At 34.7% G+C, this 17,617-nt stretch overlaps 1 protein-coding gene across 2 annotated transcripts in view; it reads left to right on the top strand.

Annotated features, from left to right (window-relative positions):
- Window positions 1–13,825, top strand: part of Bcap29 (B cell receptor associated protein 29) — a 45,097-nt gene extending 31,272 nt beyond the window's left edge. For both annotated transcript variants that reach the window (XM_027926396.3, XM_027926397.2), the window contains exons 7-8: window positions 3,938–4,038; window positions 8,083–13,825. In XM_027926396.3, coding sequence (XP_027782197.1) covers window positions 3,938–4,038; window positions 8,083–8,118 — 137 coding nt within the window. In that variant the 3' untranslated portion in view covers window positions 8,119–13,825. The remainder of the gene's footprint in view (window positions 1–3,937; window positions 4,039–8,082) is intronic.
- The last annotated feature ends 3,792 nt before the right edge of the window (window positions 13,826–17,617 follow it).

Below are 17,617 nucleotides of genomic sequence, written 5' to 3'. Positions count from 1 at the left end.
GGCAAGTAATAGCAATCCATTTTTGCAGATACAAAAATTGAAACAGCAATTTAGATTTGTCACCTCAAACCTCCTTGTCCAATTATGTTTTTCCTATATATGCTGTTTCCAAAATAATATGGCTCAAAATAAAACAAGCATACTCACATGTCAGATGACAAGTTTATATAATCCCTTAGTTACAGATGCAGTTCCAGAAGGAGGTGGAAAGCATCCAAAACACAATATTGTAATTTTTATAAAATTAGAGGTAGAAAAGAACTAGGAAACAGTACAAGAGGCTTATAGACAGTAATAATCTTCCCTAATTGGAGTGAATTCAGTAGGAGAGTAATCATTAAGCTTATTGATATCCACTGAAACACAAAAACAAAAACACACTTCATACCTTGGCTTGACGTGGCAGAGAAACAACATTTACACATTGTTGTTTTATTATAGCTTTATACCAGTAATAACCTGAGGAAACTCTTGAGTAGATTATAGCTTCTTAGATGTCTTAAATTTCCTAAGTAATTTATTCTTGTCAGAAATTTAAATTATTTTTAACATTAAGACCAAACCCCCTGTTCAATGCAAGCTCCTGACCAACTGTCTTAGTCTGTTTGGTATGCTATAACAAAGACCCATATTAGCTGACAAACAACTTAAATTTCTTTCGAATAGTTCTGTGGGCTGGGAAGTTCAAGATCAAGGCAGTACAGATTCAGTGTCTGGTGAGTGCCTGTTTTTTGGTTTATAAATGGAGTCCTCTCACCTGTCTTCAAATGAGGGAAGATAGAGGACTGCTCTCTGTGACCTTTAGGCACTAATCTTATTCATGAGGACTTCACCTTCATGACCTAATCACTTCCCAGCCCCACCTCTTCATACCATGACATTGTGGTTAAGTTTCACATATGACTTTTAGGGGCAAAGAAACATTTAGATTGTTACATCAACATCCTTAAAACCTATGAAGGCTAGTCAGGCATTATTAGATTGTGAAATCTACTTTGCTTTTTAAATACCAGAAATATGGGCTCTTAAGCATTTTTATTAAGTCCTAAAGATAACACCAACCATATTTCTTATTTTCTTTTTTTTAATTGATTTTATTTTTTTAAATAACAGCAAAATGCATTACAATTTTTATTACACATATAGAGCACAATTTTTCATGTCTTTGTATATAAGTATAATCATGCCATTTCATGTCTTTATACATGTACTTTGTGGTTTTTTGCATTACAAGTCTTCTTACACATATATACCACAATTTTTCATATCTCTATATGTATATAAAGTATGTTGACACCCAATTCGTGTCTTCATACATGTACTTTAGATAATGATATCCATCACATTCCACCATCTTTGCTAATCTCCTGCCCCCTCCCTTTCCCTCCCACCCCTCTTCCCTATCTAGAATTCATCTATTCTTCCCATGCTCCCCCTCCCTACCCCATGTTTCTTATTTTCAGGTAGCCTCTGGAAATGCCTTTCTGATAGAATCCAAATTGAAAATTAATATGTAACTCTATATTGTAGCTGTGATCCTAATGAAATCTACCTACCTTTACCAAGTAATATTACATTAAGTTTGTCAAAATCAGTTTTATACCTAATTTGGAATTGTGACTTTATAAAAGAATAAAAAAGAAATTATAAAGTTGTGCTATTTAATATGGCTAGCCACTAGGCACATTTGGCTATTTAAATTGAAATTTAATGAAAAATAAAATTAAAATTCAGTTCTTCCTTAATTGTACTGGCTGCATTTAAAGCACACCCTAGCTGTGCATAGGTAATTACTTCCATATTGACAACTAACAAAGTACTAAGACATAAAGCATTTTAATTGATAATGGCTTATATGTTTATGTAAAAATGTCCACAAAATGATTTCTCAAGAAGGCATTTAGATTGTTTATAATAAGACAATTTCATTGTGACAATAAAGTAATTTTAAACTTATAAATCCCACATTCTTCCCTAAAACTCTTACCCTAAAAAATTAACAAATGCAGAACTTCCAAAGACTACTTATACAGTATTATATAGAGAACTTGTTCAGTATTCCCAGATTTTGGAAAACTAATTTCTAAAAACATTAAGAAAAAATTTCAAGTATGTCAATTTTAATTTGTCAATTGCCTATTTAGGCTACTCTTCCCTTCTGTATGTTTTGCTCATTATCTTCTTCTCCAAACTGTGTTATTATATATTTGGTTTTTTTGCTTTGTTTTGTTTTGTTTTTTCTAAGGACTTTAATGTGATGACTTATAACTGTAGTTTCTTGGTCAACAGAGGCCAATATATAGCCATTTTGTGTGTCATTATCTTCAGTTAAACCTTTTAAGCATTAATTATATACCCCATACTTTTAACTTTGTGAGATATAGTTGTCCATTCCTTAGCAAGAATGATAAAATAGTTTTTCTATCCATGTTTTTGGAAGCAGACCCTTCTGATACTTCTTCTATAATACTGAGTTAGGGAAGATTTAGGAGAGCCTTAGACATGTTGTGCCAGAAAGTAACCAAATAATCTAAATAAATAAATTAAGTGGAGACATGTCAATGGAACTAGGAGCCAGCATGAAGAAGTTCACACTGAAAAATTCTAGGGAAGTTTGAGCATCAGAATAATTAAATATAGGAATGAATTGTAAGTCATTGAAAAAATATAAAGCTGCAAGTTCATACAGATGGATGGAATTGACAAATAAATGAGTGGAGAGCAAAAAAAAGATTCTTCCTTACAGTAGAATGCTGACATTAATATGCATGGGATGGTGAAGTAGGAAAAATCACCATTTTGCAACTGACATAATGAGGATTAATTTAGGCAAGAATTATCAGTGGGATATAGGGGAGATGTTTTAAGAGGAGCAATATGTTTACATTATTGAAATTATCTTCCCATATATTGCTGCTTAAGTTACAAGGGGGAAAGTATCAACTTTAAAATGGAAAAAGCAGTGAGGGGCAGAGGATCTTTAGATGTGATAAGCCTCTAAATATCCTAATAAATTAAACATTTCTTATGTTCATAAGTAAGTGGGATGTATGATCTGAACTTAATCATGAGAAAAGTCAGTCAAAACCAAACCAAAATGAATGTTCTATTTTAAAACCAAACCAAAATGAACTGTTCTATTTTAAAACTCACTCTTTTAAAAAAAAAATAGTGCTGGGATTGATCCAAGGGCCTCATGCATGCCAGGCAAACACTGTACCACTGAGCTCCCAAAAGTGTGCTATATTCTTTAAAATGCCAGTGTCACAAAAGATGGAGATAGAAGGGCTGGAAGAAGATTGAGGAACTATTCCAGAATAAATAAAACTAAAGACACCCAACAACTAAATGTAGTATGTTATCCAAGACTGTATCCTGGACTAGAAATAGGAAGAAAATGGGTGATAAATTAAAGGTATTGCATTGATGTTAAATTTCCTAAATTTAGTAACTATAATGATTATGTTAGAGAATATTCTATTCTTAGGAAATACACAGTAAAATTTTAAAGAGTAAAGAGGCATGATGTCTGCAATTTACTGTCAAGTGATTGAAGAAAATAATCATGTGTGACAGTGTGCTCACCTGGTATGATGGTGCACACCTATAATCCCAGAGACTTGGGATCCTGACTGAAGCAGGAGGATTTCAAGTTTGAAGCCAGCCTCAGCAATAGTAGCAAGACCATAGCTCAAAAAAAACTACTTGGGTTGTGGCTTAGTAGTAAAGCACCCCTGGATTCAATTCCCACTACCATCAAAAAAAAAAAAAAAAGAAAGAAAGAGAAAGACAAAGAGAGAAAATGATAACCTATGTAGTACAACATTAACAACTGGTAAATTTGAGTAAAGACTATACAAATTCTCTATATAAGTCTTGCAGCTCTTCTTTAAATTTCAAATTCTTTGAAAATAAAATTCTATTTGATATTTTCTAGCCCTTTTTAAGGCACAGAGTGATGTGATGACAATGAAGACACAGTCAGAGAGACTTTCAAAAGAATATGATCGACTCCTGAAAGAGCACTCAGAACTTCAGGTGGGTAACATACACTTCACCTAAATTTTTTGAAATAGTAATCAATATTTGTCCTTCTAAATTTAAAATGAGTTACTTAATCCTGGCTTTATTAAATGATTGAAGAAGGCAGATTTACCTAGAGGGTGAAGATTAGGACATTGCAGCAAAATACAAGGTAGTCATCACATAAAAAATGTTGACATGTAACTTAATATCTCAATTTGGATGAAATGTTAGGTGAAAAAATTGAGGCAGAAAAAAATTCAGCATTGAAAAATATACTGGCTCTGGAAAATCTGGAGTTTCACTGTGGAATGTTTGCAGTATTTGTGCCAAAGTGAGGCCAAATGTCCCAAGTATTCTAGATACCTTAGGACAAAAGACTGTGGCATTCAAAATACAAAGATTAACATTAAACAGGGATGAGAGGTGGGAGGGAAAGGGAGAGAGAAGGGAAATTGCATGGAAATGGAAGGAGACCCTCAGAGTTATACAAAAGTACATACAAGAGGAAGTGAGGGGAAAGGGAAAAATAATACAAGGGGGACAAATGAATGTCAGTAGAGGGGGCAGAGAGAGAAGAGGGGAGGGGAGGGGAGGGGAGGGGGGATAGTAGAGGATAGGAAAGGCAGCAGAACACAACAGACACTAGTATGGCAATATGTAAATCAATGGATGTGTAACTGATGTGATTCTGCAATCTGTATATGGGGTAAAAATGGGAGCTCATAACCCACTTGAATCAAAGTGTGAAATATGATATATCAAGAACTATGTAATGTTTTGAACAGCCAACAATAAAAAATTAAAAAAAAAATACATAACATGATTTGCCTGTACAGTTGATTCGAACAATGGAAATAGGAGGAAAAAACATCTCTCTGTTGTTAAAGTCATAGTCAGATCTAAGCCATAGGTTTTCCATCTCTACCCTTTTGCAAACATTATGCCCCTTTATAGAGTTATTTCCAAACATTCATCCATATTGGGCTTATCTTTGTCCCTCTCTTTAGTTGCCATGCAATAACCTGAAGTGATTTCCCAACCATACTTTGATCATATGTGAAAGAGACCACTCCAGAGACACTATACTTAATAGACTTTGGAGTCAGAGACCTGGAATACCTATATTATATATAATATATTATATATATATATATATATATATATATATATATATATATATATATATATATATAATATATTATATATATATAAATACCTAGAATACCTTAGTATTATATTAGCTTTTCGATTTTTGGAGATTATATTATCTCTCTGAGATTCACTTTCTTTTTACTGAAGAATATCTTATTCTCAACCATACACTTTGGTCTTGGGTTAGTTAAGAAGCATTCCAAAGCATGTTTGTAATCTGGCATTCCCAGTTGGTTTGCATGTTTGATTCAACTAGCCTATTTTGACAAGAACAGTAAGAAGACTGGGTAGCCTAGAGAAGGGTAGATATCCTGTGTGTCCCAGTCCCAGGACACTAAGGGCTCAGTTCAAATAGGTTTGGAGTAGATAGATAGATTTCCATCAAGACTGCCCTTCCCCTCATTATAGTACAGTTTGTGAAATTGCTTACCTCCTGAGGGCATGATAAGAATTACTCCATGAAATCAAGATCCACCATGGGAAGTGGAGAAGTCATTTCAAAGGCCTTGTACCTACATTTTTTTTTCCCTCCTGTGAATTCAAGGTGTCCTCAACCAGGATATTTCAATATCTGTGGACTTGACCAGGGTCTGAAAAATGCTTAGACCATTGAATGGAGAAAAGAAAAACAGGACATACCCTAAATTTCTTATAAACAGCATTCATTGCTCAATGTCTCCATTGTAGTAACAGCAATAGCAAAGGGCAACTCTTTTAATCCCTAAAGAATATATAACAGTAAGATTTCCCCAACCTGTCCACCTCCCTTCCCACCCCGTGCCCCCCCCCAAAAAAAAAACTACTTTCAGCTTGGAACTTCTGTATTCTTGGCAAAATATGTAGAAAGATTTTCTGAGTAATTCTTTCCCCCCCAAATAGTTAATATCCATTTCTTTGGAAAAGGACCCCTTCCTAGATATACCAAGTACCAGTCTGGGAGTTGGGCCTTGTTTGATAGCATCTTTAGGCCTTAATCTAATTTCTACTTGTATCTCATTTTTTAAAATTCTTAATAGATTACATTTACTGAGAATGTGCAATAGATATAACGCTTGGCTTCATATATGCTTACTCCCCCATGGCAACTCAGTAAGTTAAAATATACTAATACCCACATTTTTGTGGACAAACAAGAACCAGAAGTGTTATATAATTCACCCAAAGTAAACAAGAAGGTGATAGATTTAATGCTGGGATTCAAAGTCAGAAAATCTTTCTCTAGAACTTTCATTATTAACCAGGTTCTTTGGCCTTTGCTGGTCATTGATTAGACTATGTGTTCTTGATCCATTCTTCCCATTGCTGCTCTACTCCATGTCTCAGAGAGATAATTTCCCAGGCTAAAAGCAAGAGGAAAAAGAAAACCAAGAACTCCTCCCCCTACCCACTTCCTTTGGGTATCATCTCCTTCATGGCTCTAATTCCCTCCTCCATGGTTCCAGTTCCCCACTGGGCAATAGTTCCAGTTCTACCTGCTGGCCCTCAGTCTTGAGCCCCTTAACCATATCCTCCTTTGTCTCTTCAGCCCAAGGAATAGTGGTGGATTTTTGCTGTTGCTAATCCTTGAAGTGCCTTACCTCAATATTTGGTACAACTATTCTCATCACATGTGAAACCAGCTCCCAATAATAAATATCTCTGTTCAAAGGGTTGGGAAAAAAAAAACCCAGCTTCTATAACCCTCAGGTAAATTATCAGACATCCATGTACCTCAACTAACTCCATTACTTAAATAAGAAATATACCTTATGAGTTTAACCTCATGAATATTTTCTGTTGTCAAAAACCAACTTTAGTAACTGAATTATATTCCAAGATTCTCTGGAAAACTTACGAGTTTCTTAATTTTACATAATTGAGGTGTTCAAATGAAACAAGCATAATATAAAGGATAATTAAAATATTAAAGAAACAAAATAAAAATAAGGGAAACCTGGTTTCTTTTCCACAATCAAATCTCATTTTGCATCTTTTAAATCCATTTGGATTTTCCCATCTGGTTCCTGTCCCTTATATAGGCACTAAGTAAATATTAGAATACAGTTCCTTCAAAACATGTAATCTTTACTTTCCCTATTTGCCCTGACTTTCTTCTTAGAAAAGAAAAAGAACTGATTAGGGATTTTTGGCAGCACAAACCCATTAGCACTTGACAGTTTTTAAATTTCATTTTGGAAAAATCACCATTTGCTTAAAGGACTTGTCCTTAATAGCTAAAGCTGTGATTTTTTATCTAAAATAGTTAGGTATAAATAACTGTGTAAAAGTGGTATGTTATTATTCAAGATACCTCCTCTAATCCCATCGTCTTTTTGATTGTTAATGTTATTTAAGTTGCTCTGAAAGCATTAATGCTCAAACTGAACAAGAGTTTTGTGTACAAGTAATAATACTCTGCAGTTCCTCTTAAGAGATTTCAAGTGATCTCTTAAGGTTAATTTCTCTGCCATTTTCCTTCAGTTTTAAGTGACATATTATAGTCATCTTTATAACATGATCAGGAAAGCATAATTTGTGAAGCCAGTTCTAATTTGAGAAAGACAAAAAAGAAAAGCCATTCCTACTGGGTTTTTGCTTCCCCTCATTCTTTCCTTGCCAAAATTCTTAATTGGGTTTACTGTAGGGGAATTTTAAAAATTTTGTTTTCCTGGGTCACCTGTGAAACAAAAGCAAAATAGATTAAGAAATTGAAAAAAAATGAACTTATCCAAGGGTATTATTTTGGCCCTGTAAAGTTTTTCAAGCAAAACTAAAATTTTATAGTTTTTATAATTTGAGACTTTCCTAATTCATTTTTCACACATGATTAGTTGTATAATTAATTGTTATACACAGAAAGAGTTTTTTTAGATATTTTTGTCTGTGAATCTGTTTCTCTTTACTATGTTATCTTTTTTCTTATAGAATCGTTTAGAAAGAGACAATAAGAAAGGTCTGTGAACTTCATGGAAGAAGATTCTGATACACCGTGTCAAGATAATAAATTTGTTATCATGGTAGCCACTAGAAAATTTAAAATTCAATTTAGAAAAATGTACTATGACTGGCTAATAGTGTTTTTTAAATGCCACACATAGACTAGGTAGTAGTGAAATTTTCAAAATATTTGATAATGTTTCAAATATATTACAAAGAGTATATTCCAGCTCTTTAAAAAATATATAAGCATGTTAAAACCCATATTTACATATTGATAGACTTTGGTGCAATGGTGGCTCTTTACCAATAAAAGGTTCATTGATTAGCCAGTTACTTCCAAATTTAGACGTTTTAAAGTTGCATGAAACTATCAATAGCCTTGAAAGCTTTGATGAGTTTTCAGTCATAATCTATTTAATCAGTTGCTGATAATGATGTGTTTGAAAATAGTATTCAGTATTGGAAAATTTATTCATAGGAAATTTAAATAAGGATAAATGATAAATATTAACCACTGTATTTATAGAGAAGAGTCACCAACAACAGTGAAAACAATGACAATGTTTTTTTAAGCTTGATCTTACTATGGTTTACTCAAATAAGACTATTGATATATTTTTGTTACTGCACTTTTACACCTGTCATACTGTTTTTTAATTGACATTTGTGTTAGTAACACAAAAATTGTTATGAATTCCACCTTTTCACTCAGCATCATGGCACACGCCTGTAATCCCAGCTCTGGAGGCTGAGGCTAGAGGAGCATGAGTTCAAGGTCAATCTCAGTAATTTAGCAAGGCCCTAAGTAACTCAGTGAGACCCTGTATCTAAATAAAATATAAAAAAGGACTGGGATTGTGGCTCAGTGGTTAAATGCCCCTAGGTTCAATCCCTGGTTCAAAAAAAAAAAAAAAAGAATTCTACCTTTTCAAGATCATCTATTAATAGAGATTACAACTGTTTGCATTAACTATCATAGCATTGGACTGAACTTATTTTACAATGTGGAATTTTTGACTTAAAAAGTTAATGTATAACATATCCAAAAAGCAGTGTTTTTTATGTTTGTGAGAGCTACAAATTACACAGATATTACCTCAAATATTCATACACTGGTGTCCACAGTTTCTGAGACATTTCTGTATTCTAGAAGCTAAATATTAAATGCTGCTTTCCTTTCAAATATTCATTTAGAGATAGTGATTGTAAGAGTAACAATTTAGTTAACGATTTAGGTTTCAGTGTTTAGACATGAAAATTTATTTCCTTGTCTCATAAAGACCTAAATATAAAAGAAAATGAAAAATAACTGGAGTTTTTCTTCTTTGGTCTGTTTCATCCTCTTTTTTTTTTTTCATGAGAAAAATTAAGTAATATTGATGAACGTTTAAAACAAATGAATAACCATTAACTCAAAAAGAGCTTAAATTAGTATCTATTTGTGGAAACGATTTGCTATTGAATATACATGATACTCCCTTTTTTTTAAAAAAAAAAAAAAGTTTTTTTTTAATATTTATTGTTTAGTTTTCGGCGGACACAACATCTTTATTTTATTTGTATGTGGTGCTGAGGATCGAACCCAGCGCTGCGCGCATGCCAGGCGAACATGCTACTACTTGAGCCACATCCCCAGCCCTCATCCTCTTTTTTTGTTTGTTTTTTTTTTAGGACTTGGGATTGAACCCAGGGCCTTCTTGCATGCTAAGCAGGTACTCTCTAGCCCACTCTTTTTAATTTTAATCTTAGACAAGACTCACTAAGTTGTCCAGGCTGCATCAAATTTGCAGTCCTCCTGCCTAGGTGTCCCTTACACAGTTGCTGAGGTTACAGGCATACACCACAGCACCCAGCTGTTGTTCATTGTAATTTTAATGTGTATTTTAATTTTGTGTGTATTTGATTTTTTATTGTAAGGTGTATAATATCATTTCAAGTAAAAGTCAAGAGTTACTGCTAGAAAACAGATATGAAGGAGACATTTAACAGGAGTAAGAAATAGGAGTTAGCCCATATGGTCTAACAACACCATAAATAACAAGGAAAGGGAGTACTAAAATAGGAGAGAAATGAACAAATGACAGCTCAAAGTAAAGACATAGAAATATCAAAGTGAGATCTATATGGGTAAATACATAAGATATTGAATGTGTGTGATCTTGGCCTACTCTACAAAAATCAAGTCTAAAGTCAGAATAACATGCCAAAAAAAGGAGAAAAACACACATCTTTAGAACTGGAAGAACCAAAATCCCAACGTCATCATTTATGTAGCCATGTGATTTTAAGTTTTTCAAATTTGCTAGGCCTCCATTTTCATCTCCAAAATGGGAATAATAAAATTTGATAATGATTGCTATACAGACTAAGATTACACAGTGATTCTCAAAGTTGTTCAAACTGTATAGTAAGGAGTCTGGGTACTTTTTGACAAGCATGAGGATTTGCAAAACTTAAATGTTTACATATAGGGGATCTTAAACCTCAACACTCAATTTTGCAGATCTTCAACTAGAGACTTTGAAAGTTTGATCCTTTTTCCCAAGGAAAGGATTTGAGGGTAAGGATTTGAGTCTAGAATTCATGTATCTAGTTTCCCTGGATATTCATTCACAACTGGCTATAATTTGCTAAATTGAAAACATTGCCATGTTTTGCCAGTGTTTGAACCAGGGAGTCTGGCTACAGAATCTGTATGCTTTACCACTGTACCAAACTGTCTCACACATCATATTTGTTAGTTTTTCCTAACTCTCTTTAGGTACTTAGCAATTTCTATCATGTGAGGAGATATGTATTACATGAATTTAGTTACACTGCATATTAAATTGTTTTTCTTCTCATTATCAGTAATGACTTCTTTATGTCTTGAACGGCATTATAAATTCATACACAGGACTGTTATTTTTCCCTTTTTCCATCAGAATTACATAGGTTTGTCAGACTTCCTACTTAAACGTCTGCCTGAGTTTCTGGTCTCTAAGAAGTAGCACTTATCTTCTAGCTGAGCATTCTAGAATTCCACAGGAGTCATCTTTGTTGCTTATCCAGCTCAATGCTGATTGAACTCCAATACTTGTAATTTCCTTGTTCCTTTTTTTTTCTTTGCAGTGCTAGGGCTCAAACCTAAGACCTCACATATATTAGGCAAGTTCCCTGCCATTGAACTAAGTCCCCAGCCCAATCACTTGTTCCCTAAGGCCTAAATTCCTCTCCTAGTTACTTATTACACTATGTTGGGAACTAGGATCCCTTTCTAGTGACAAAGTCCTGTCCCTGAACCCCAATCTAGAGCTCCCAACCACAGCTGCCAAGCTATTTGTGCCTGTTATCTTGCCCTGCCTCTGTGGATTAGCCTAGTTCTGCCTTCTCATTTTCTTTTTGGTGTCTACTGCCTTCTCAGGGTCTCTCTAATCTGGGTACCACCACAACTGAATGGCCCAGCCAAGCCCTCCAGACATGTGATGTATCATGCATTTGAGTGTCCATTACCCAATATATAAATATAGCAATTCTTTCAAGCATTGGCTTTTTAGTGTCTAGTCTAGAATGACTGTCTAAAGTCTATGAAGCATGCCTGTATTTTTTTTAAATCTCTCAGCCTGTTTCCTAGAAATCTTGAAAATCCACTTATGAAAATTTATTTTTCTTTCTTAAGATTTTTCTGTTTGTTTACTGAAGAGCATTTTATTTATTATTGTCTCACAGTGTTGCTTTCCACTTTGATCTCTAAAGAAACATGTGACTTTCAGTCCCTCTTTCTCTAGCCAAAAGTGATTTCAAATACTTAAGGAACTGTGTGTGACAGACTGAATTCCAGCTTCCCAGGAGATACCCATGTCTTAATCCCTGGATGCTGGAAGTATTTTCTTCTATGGCAGAAGATAAAATATGTGATTAAATGAAGGCTCTTGAGATGGAGAGGTTATATAATCTGAGAACTGGCTAAGTCCTAACTATATCACAATTATCCTTATTAGAGCAATAAAGGAAGATACCACCATGCATTAAAGGAGGTGGCACTATGACCACAGAGGCAGTGATTAGAGTGATATCCACAGTGAAGAAATGCCAGTAGCCACCAGAAACTGGAAGAGGCAAGGAGCAAATTTTCCCTTAGAGTCTGTGCTGGATCATGACACTGCATACCTTTCTGTGAAACTGATAGTGAACTTCTAGCCTCCAGGACTATGAGAATAAATATGATGATTCAAGCTACCAAGTTTATGGTGACTTGTTACAGCTGCCAGGGGAAGCTAATACAGAAATAGACAAGACTAATCTATACAGGCCTGGACTGAATTTCAAAATGTGTGGAAAACCACTACTTAAGCTGCCTGTTAGCCATTTGGACAAATCAAAGATTGCCTTAGCCATCTCTCCTGTTTTTGTTAATTTTTTCTCCTTGAATTTTATTTCTCCATTCCTCTGCCACTCAAAATTGCAAGCCACCATCATCTCTCACTTGAACTATTATGACAAACTTTTTCTGATCTCCCTGGATCTTCTCCTAACCCTTTCATACACATTCTCAGCAACTACCTAATTTTTTTTAATTTTTAAAAAGATCAAAGATCATGTCATTATGTCATTCCCTGCTTAAAGTTTTCCAAATATTTTCAATTGCACCTGAAATCACCTGAAACCCCAAGATCTCATCAGACTCCCACCTAATGTCCAGCATCCTGTCAGTCCACCATCCCTACATCTCACCCAACTGGCTTTTGTTTTGTTTTTGGTTTTTTTCCCAGGACTGGGCATTGAACCCAGGGGCTGTCTACCACTGAGATATATCCCCAGCCCTTTTAATTTTTTTATCTTGTGACAGGATCTCACTAAATTCCAGAGGCTGGCCTCAAACTTGGGATCCTCCTTTCGCTACCTCCTGATATGCTGGGATTACAGGCATGCATCACAATGCCAAGACCTTATCTTGACTTTTTACCCTATTTTATTTTCATCTTAACATTTACCACTGTTGGAAACTGTCTGACTTATGGTTTGTTTTTGTCTTCTTCCCAGTGACTAACACAGTTCCTACACACAGTAAATCAATGGTTCACAACAAGGAGTGGAAAGGACCTCCTCAAAGAACATTTGGCAGTACATAGAGATATTTTTGGTAATCACAAACAGGATGCTACTAGTGGACACAAGCCAGGGATGCTGCTAATCCCACTCTTTAATGCACAGGATACCCACAACAGAATTAGTTTGACCCAAAACATCCACATCACCAAGGTTAAAAGATCCTACAATTGGTGCTTATGGCAGAGGATACTAATTGCCATCTTCTAATTATTTTATTTAACTGTGGTACAGACACCCAGATTTTATTTCATATAGTTACCAAGCCTAAAAACATTTTCCACATCCTTCTAATAAGTGGAAATAGAAATGTCATGTGGTGGCAATTTATTTTTTTCTTCGTCTGCCCTTCTTTCTGAAGCATACACTGTCCTCTTAGATCAGGAGTTTGAGGCCATGCAAAGTGGAGAAACGAGAGAAGGAAACTATATCCCCGATAACATAGTACCATTCCTGTCCTGAATTACTTCCCATAAGTTCTTGAATAAATGAATGACACTAGATATCTTTGATATGTTGTATCTCTTAACATCCTAAACATGGATAAAAAGTCATAAATGTCTCCTACGTGGCACAAAGCCATTAGCCTCTGTACCCTGCCTTCTGTGTTGGGGTCTTAAATTAAAAATTACATCCCTACTGTCTCTGCATATTAAGTATATTATATTTAACTATTACTAATCCATCAATATCATTCAGTGCCTATACATTTCACACTATAAGAGTTTACAAGAGAATAGACCATGGACTCTTCTTCCATGTCTTCCTTGTCATTAGCATGATGTACACCATAAGGAGAGCCTGCACTACAAGCACAAAAACATCCAGCTACATCACATATAAAAAGGTAGCACATAAAAACTTGATGTGTAAGCCTAATAAATTAGGAGAAGCAAGTTTCTTACAGGGTGGTGATCTTGGTAATCATCCCTCTTCCTAGATTTGAGCAAAAAAATGTATTTGAAGTTTTGGCTTTGACCCTCAAACCAGGTGTCTTCTTGGTTATGCCAGGTCTCTCTCTAGTGCTCCTTAAAAATCCTTGTTCTGTGAGAAGCACCACCTGTGGTAAAAATTTCCTTCTCTTCTAAAAACTGCCAATTTCCTGGAGTACAAAGAGGCATAGAATATCACTTTTAGCTAAGGGCTTCTTGGCATAACTTCATGAAAGTGTTTCTCCCCCTGCCCCCAACTCAATCAATCAAATCAATATATAGGGAATGTAAAAATTTCAGAAAAAATAGTTTGGTTAATTTTCTTATATGTATACATCCACACAAATATTTACAAAAACAATATCATTTTGATACATACTCCACCATAACCTGCTTTTCCCCTCATGTCAATAAAATATTCTATGAAAAGAGTGTACAACTTACCTATAACAGGTCATATAAACATCATCTGAGGGGCCAGTAGTTTTTCATAAGCCCTATTCACCACTGCCCCCATTGACAATTACTGAGCCAGGTAACCATTGTTAGCAATGAAACCGAGCCCATCACCACTGGGAGCGAAGAAGGGGACTGAGACTTCTATGGCATAGTGTATTTAACCTATCCCCTGATGTTGACTTTTCATGAGAATATTTATTGGCAGAAAATGATCTGGGGAAACCATAGGGCATAGTGGTTACATGCATAAACTACCTAGGTTCAATTCCCATTTACATTATGACTTTCACTTTCTTCATCTTTAAGGTGGTTAGAGCTCTATTCCATGCACTTCTTAACAGAATTCATTGAGTTAATACATGTAAAGTAGTATCTGGTGTAAGTTACTCTGTTATACACTAATGTTCAAATGGTGAATTGTCCCCATTTTTTAAAAATCTGACAGAAATTTATGAATAGGTCTGAAAAGTAAAATGTTCTGGAGATAAGTCAGTGGTGATTGCACAAAAATGTGAATGTAGACAATACTAATTAACTACACTCATAAAAGATTTAGGACAGAAAATTTTGTTTTGCTTATTTTACCACAATACAAAAACACTGGGGAAAAAGGTAGAAGGAGGACCCCCTACTCCTATGTAATAAAAATGCCCTCTGGTGTCCTCTTTTCCCACCCCAAACAAAGCACAGTACCCAATGTGCTTCCATATGCAATAAATATTCATTTGGGGGGTTGTATTCAGTTCAGTTCTAGTGCATCTGATTCTTTTCAAGTGACTTCCCATTCCCTGTCTTTAGACTGTGTCCTTGTTATAGTAAGATTATTACATGATCAGATACAATTTTAACCATCTTAAAATATTAATAAGTCCCTATGTATTCTAGGAACTGATGTATTTCCCTTAAAATCTCATTGACAGATTTGATATTGTGGAAGGGCCTGGGTTGGGGGCATTTATTAGCCACTTCAGCCTTAACAGCATTTTTTCCCTTTCCCAATAGTTAAAAATAATAATTACATATAATTATATCTATACAATATATATAACATTTTTTACTTTTTAAAAGGCAAGAGTGGGCAGATCTAATTTTTCTGAAGGCCTAGAGTAGGGAGTACTCTATATAAAAATAAATACAAAAATACCAAAATAAAGTTAGGTATGAATGCAATAATTTACTCAGAGTAAGAACAGAAATCACAAATCATGTAGCTTTAGAGATTTTGATCTATCTTCTAAGCTCTCTTAGGGCGTTTTTATCAGGAATGCTTCCTAGTTGCAACATGGTTTCTCCTTTCTACCTAGGATACTCTTCAACTCCAGTATTTAAAGGGATCTCTGTATCCAGAGCCCTGAAGCTTAAACTTCATTACTTCCAAGTTAGTCTGCCTCTAGGTAAGGAATGGAATTAACTTGCTGAAACCTTAAAGTATGACTCACTTTAAAAAAAAAATTGTAGTGAGTATATTCATTTCCTATTGGTGCTGTTACCTATTATGAGAAAGCTTAATGGTTCAAAACAACGCAAATTTATTATCTTACTGTTCTGAAAGTCAGAAGTCCAAAATTGGGCTTATTGGGCTAAAGACAAAATATTATTCCAGCTCTTTCAGGAGGCTCTGGAGGAGAATGTTTTCTTTCCTTTTCCAGTTTCTAGAGGTTGACCATATTTCTTGGCTAAGCTAGCAATGGTTGGTCATATCTTTCTAACATCATATTCTGACACAGACCCTTCTGCTTCCTTCTTCCACATTTAGAATCCTCGTGATTACATTAGGTTTATGTAGACAATCTGTATGATTTAACTGATTAGCCACCTTAATTTCCCTTTGCTATGTAACTCAACACAGTCATAGGTTCCAAGAATTAGGATGTAGAAATATTTGAGAGGCCATTATTCTTTCTACCACAATGAGTAAGTTATTTGAATACTAAATATGTTTTTAAAAGGCCACTTTGGTTTTTTTTATTTTTTAACTTTTGTCTTCACTTCTTTTTTAATATTTATTTTTTTAGTTTTAGGTGGACACAATATCTTTATTTTATTTTTATGTGGTGCTGAGAATCGAACCCAGTGCCTCACACATTCTAGGTGAGTGCACTACCACTTGAGCCACATCCCCAGCCCCTTCACTTCTTTTTAATTGAATTTATTTTTAACTGATAAAAACATAAAAATTGTACATACTAATGGGACACCTTGTAATGGATATGTGTGTACATTGTATAATGTTTAAATTAGTTAAAACATATTTACTCAAACTTCTTTATGGTAAAAGCTTTTAAATCCCACAGCTTTTTGATAATGCTAAATACTTTTTTCTTTTTCTTCCTCTCTTTTCACAGTTTTTATTGATGCATTATAGTTACATAATGATGGGATTTGTTGTTACATATATACATACAATATAATTATAATTTGGCCAATATCACTCCCCAACACTTCCCCTCTTTCTCCCCACCTCATACCCTCTAGTCCTTTCCCTACTGATCTCCTTTTGATTTTCATGCAATTCCTGCCCTACTCCCACCTTTCTTTTGGCTTTTTCCTCTCTAGCTTCCCCATTGAGAGAAACTGTACAACCCTTGATCTTCTAAGTCTAGCCTTATTTCACTTAACATAATGTTAAGTGAATAATGTCGGTTCTGTTTTCCTACAAATGACATAATTTTCATCTTTATGGCTGAATCAAACTCCATTGTGTATATATACCATATTTTCTTTAGCCATTCATCTGTCAATGGACACCTAGAGAGAATGCTAATACTTTTGAAAATGCTTTTTGCAATCAGATTCCCATAACTTTTTCTTGGTTCTTGATTTGGAGAATTTTTATTTTTAACTGGTAAGAGAAGCAAACACACTCCTACTTTTTGGGTTTGAAGAGGAGTTCCTCCCAGCAAAGCATGCCCAGAGTCTGCTGCCTGTGGTTTTTTTAAGTGCAGGCAATTGTAAAACTCTCCAAACACTAGAAAATATCCAGTGTAGGATTTTTCACCTAGGGAAAGCAAACTTGCAAAAGGATGGCTAATTGAAAATAC

The sequence above is a fragment of the Marmota flaviventris genome, chromosome 1, assembly GCF_047511675.1.
Source record: "Marmota flaviventris isolate mMarFla1 chromosome 1, mMarFla1.hap1, whole genome shotgun sequence".
NCBI lineage: Eukaryota > Metazoa > Chordata > Mammalia > Rodentia > Sciuridae > Marmota > Marmota flaviventris.
Note: the sequence above shows the minus strand (reverse complement) of the source record. Positions and strands in the feature narration are given on the sequence as shown.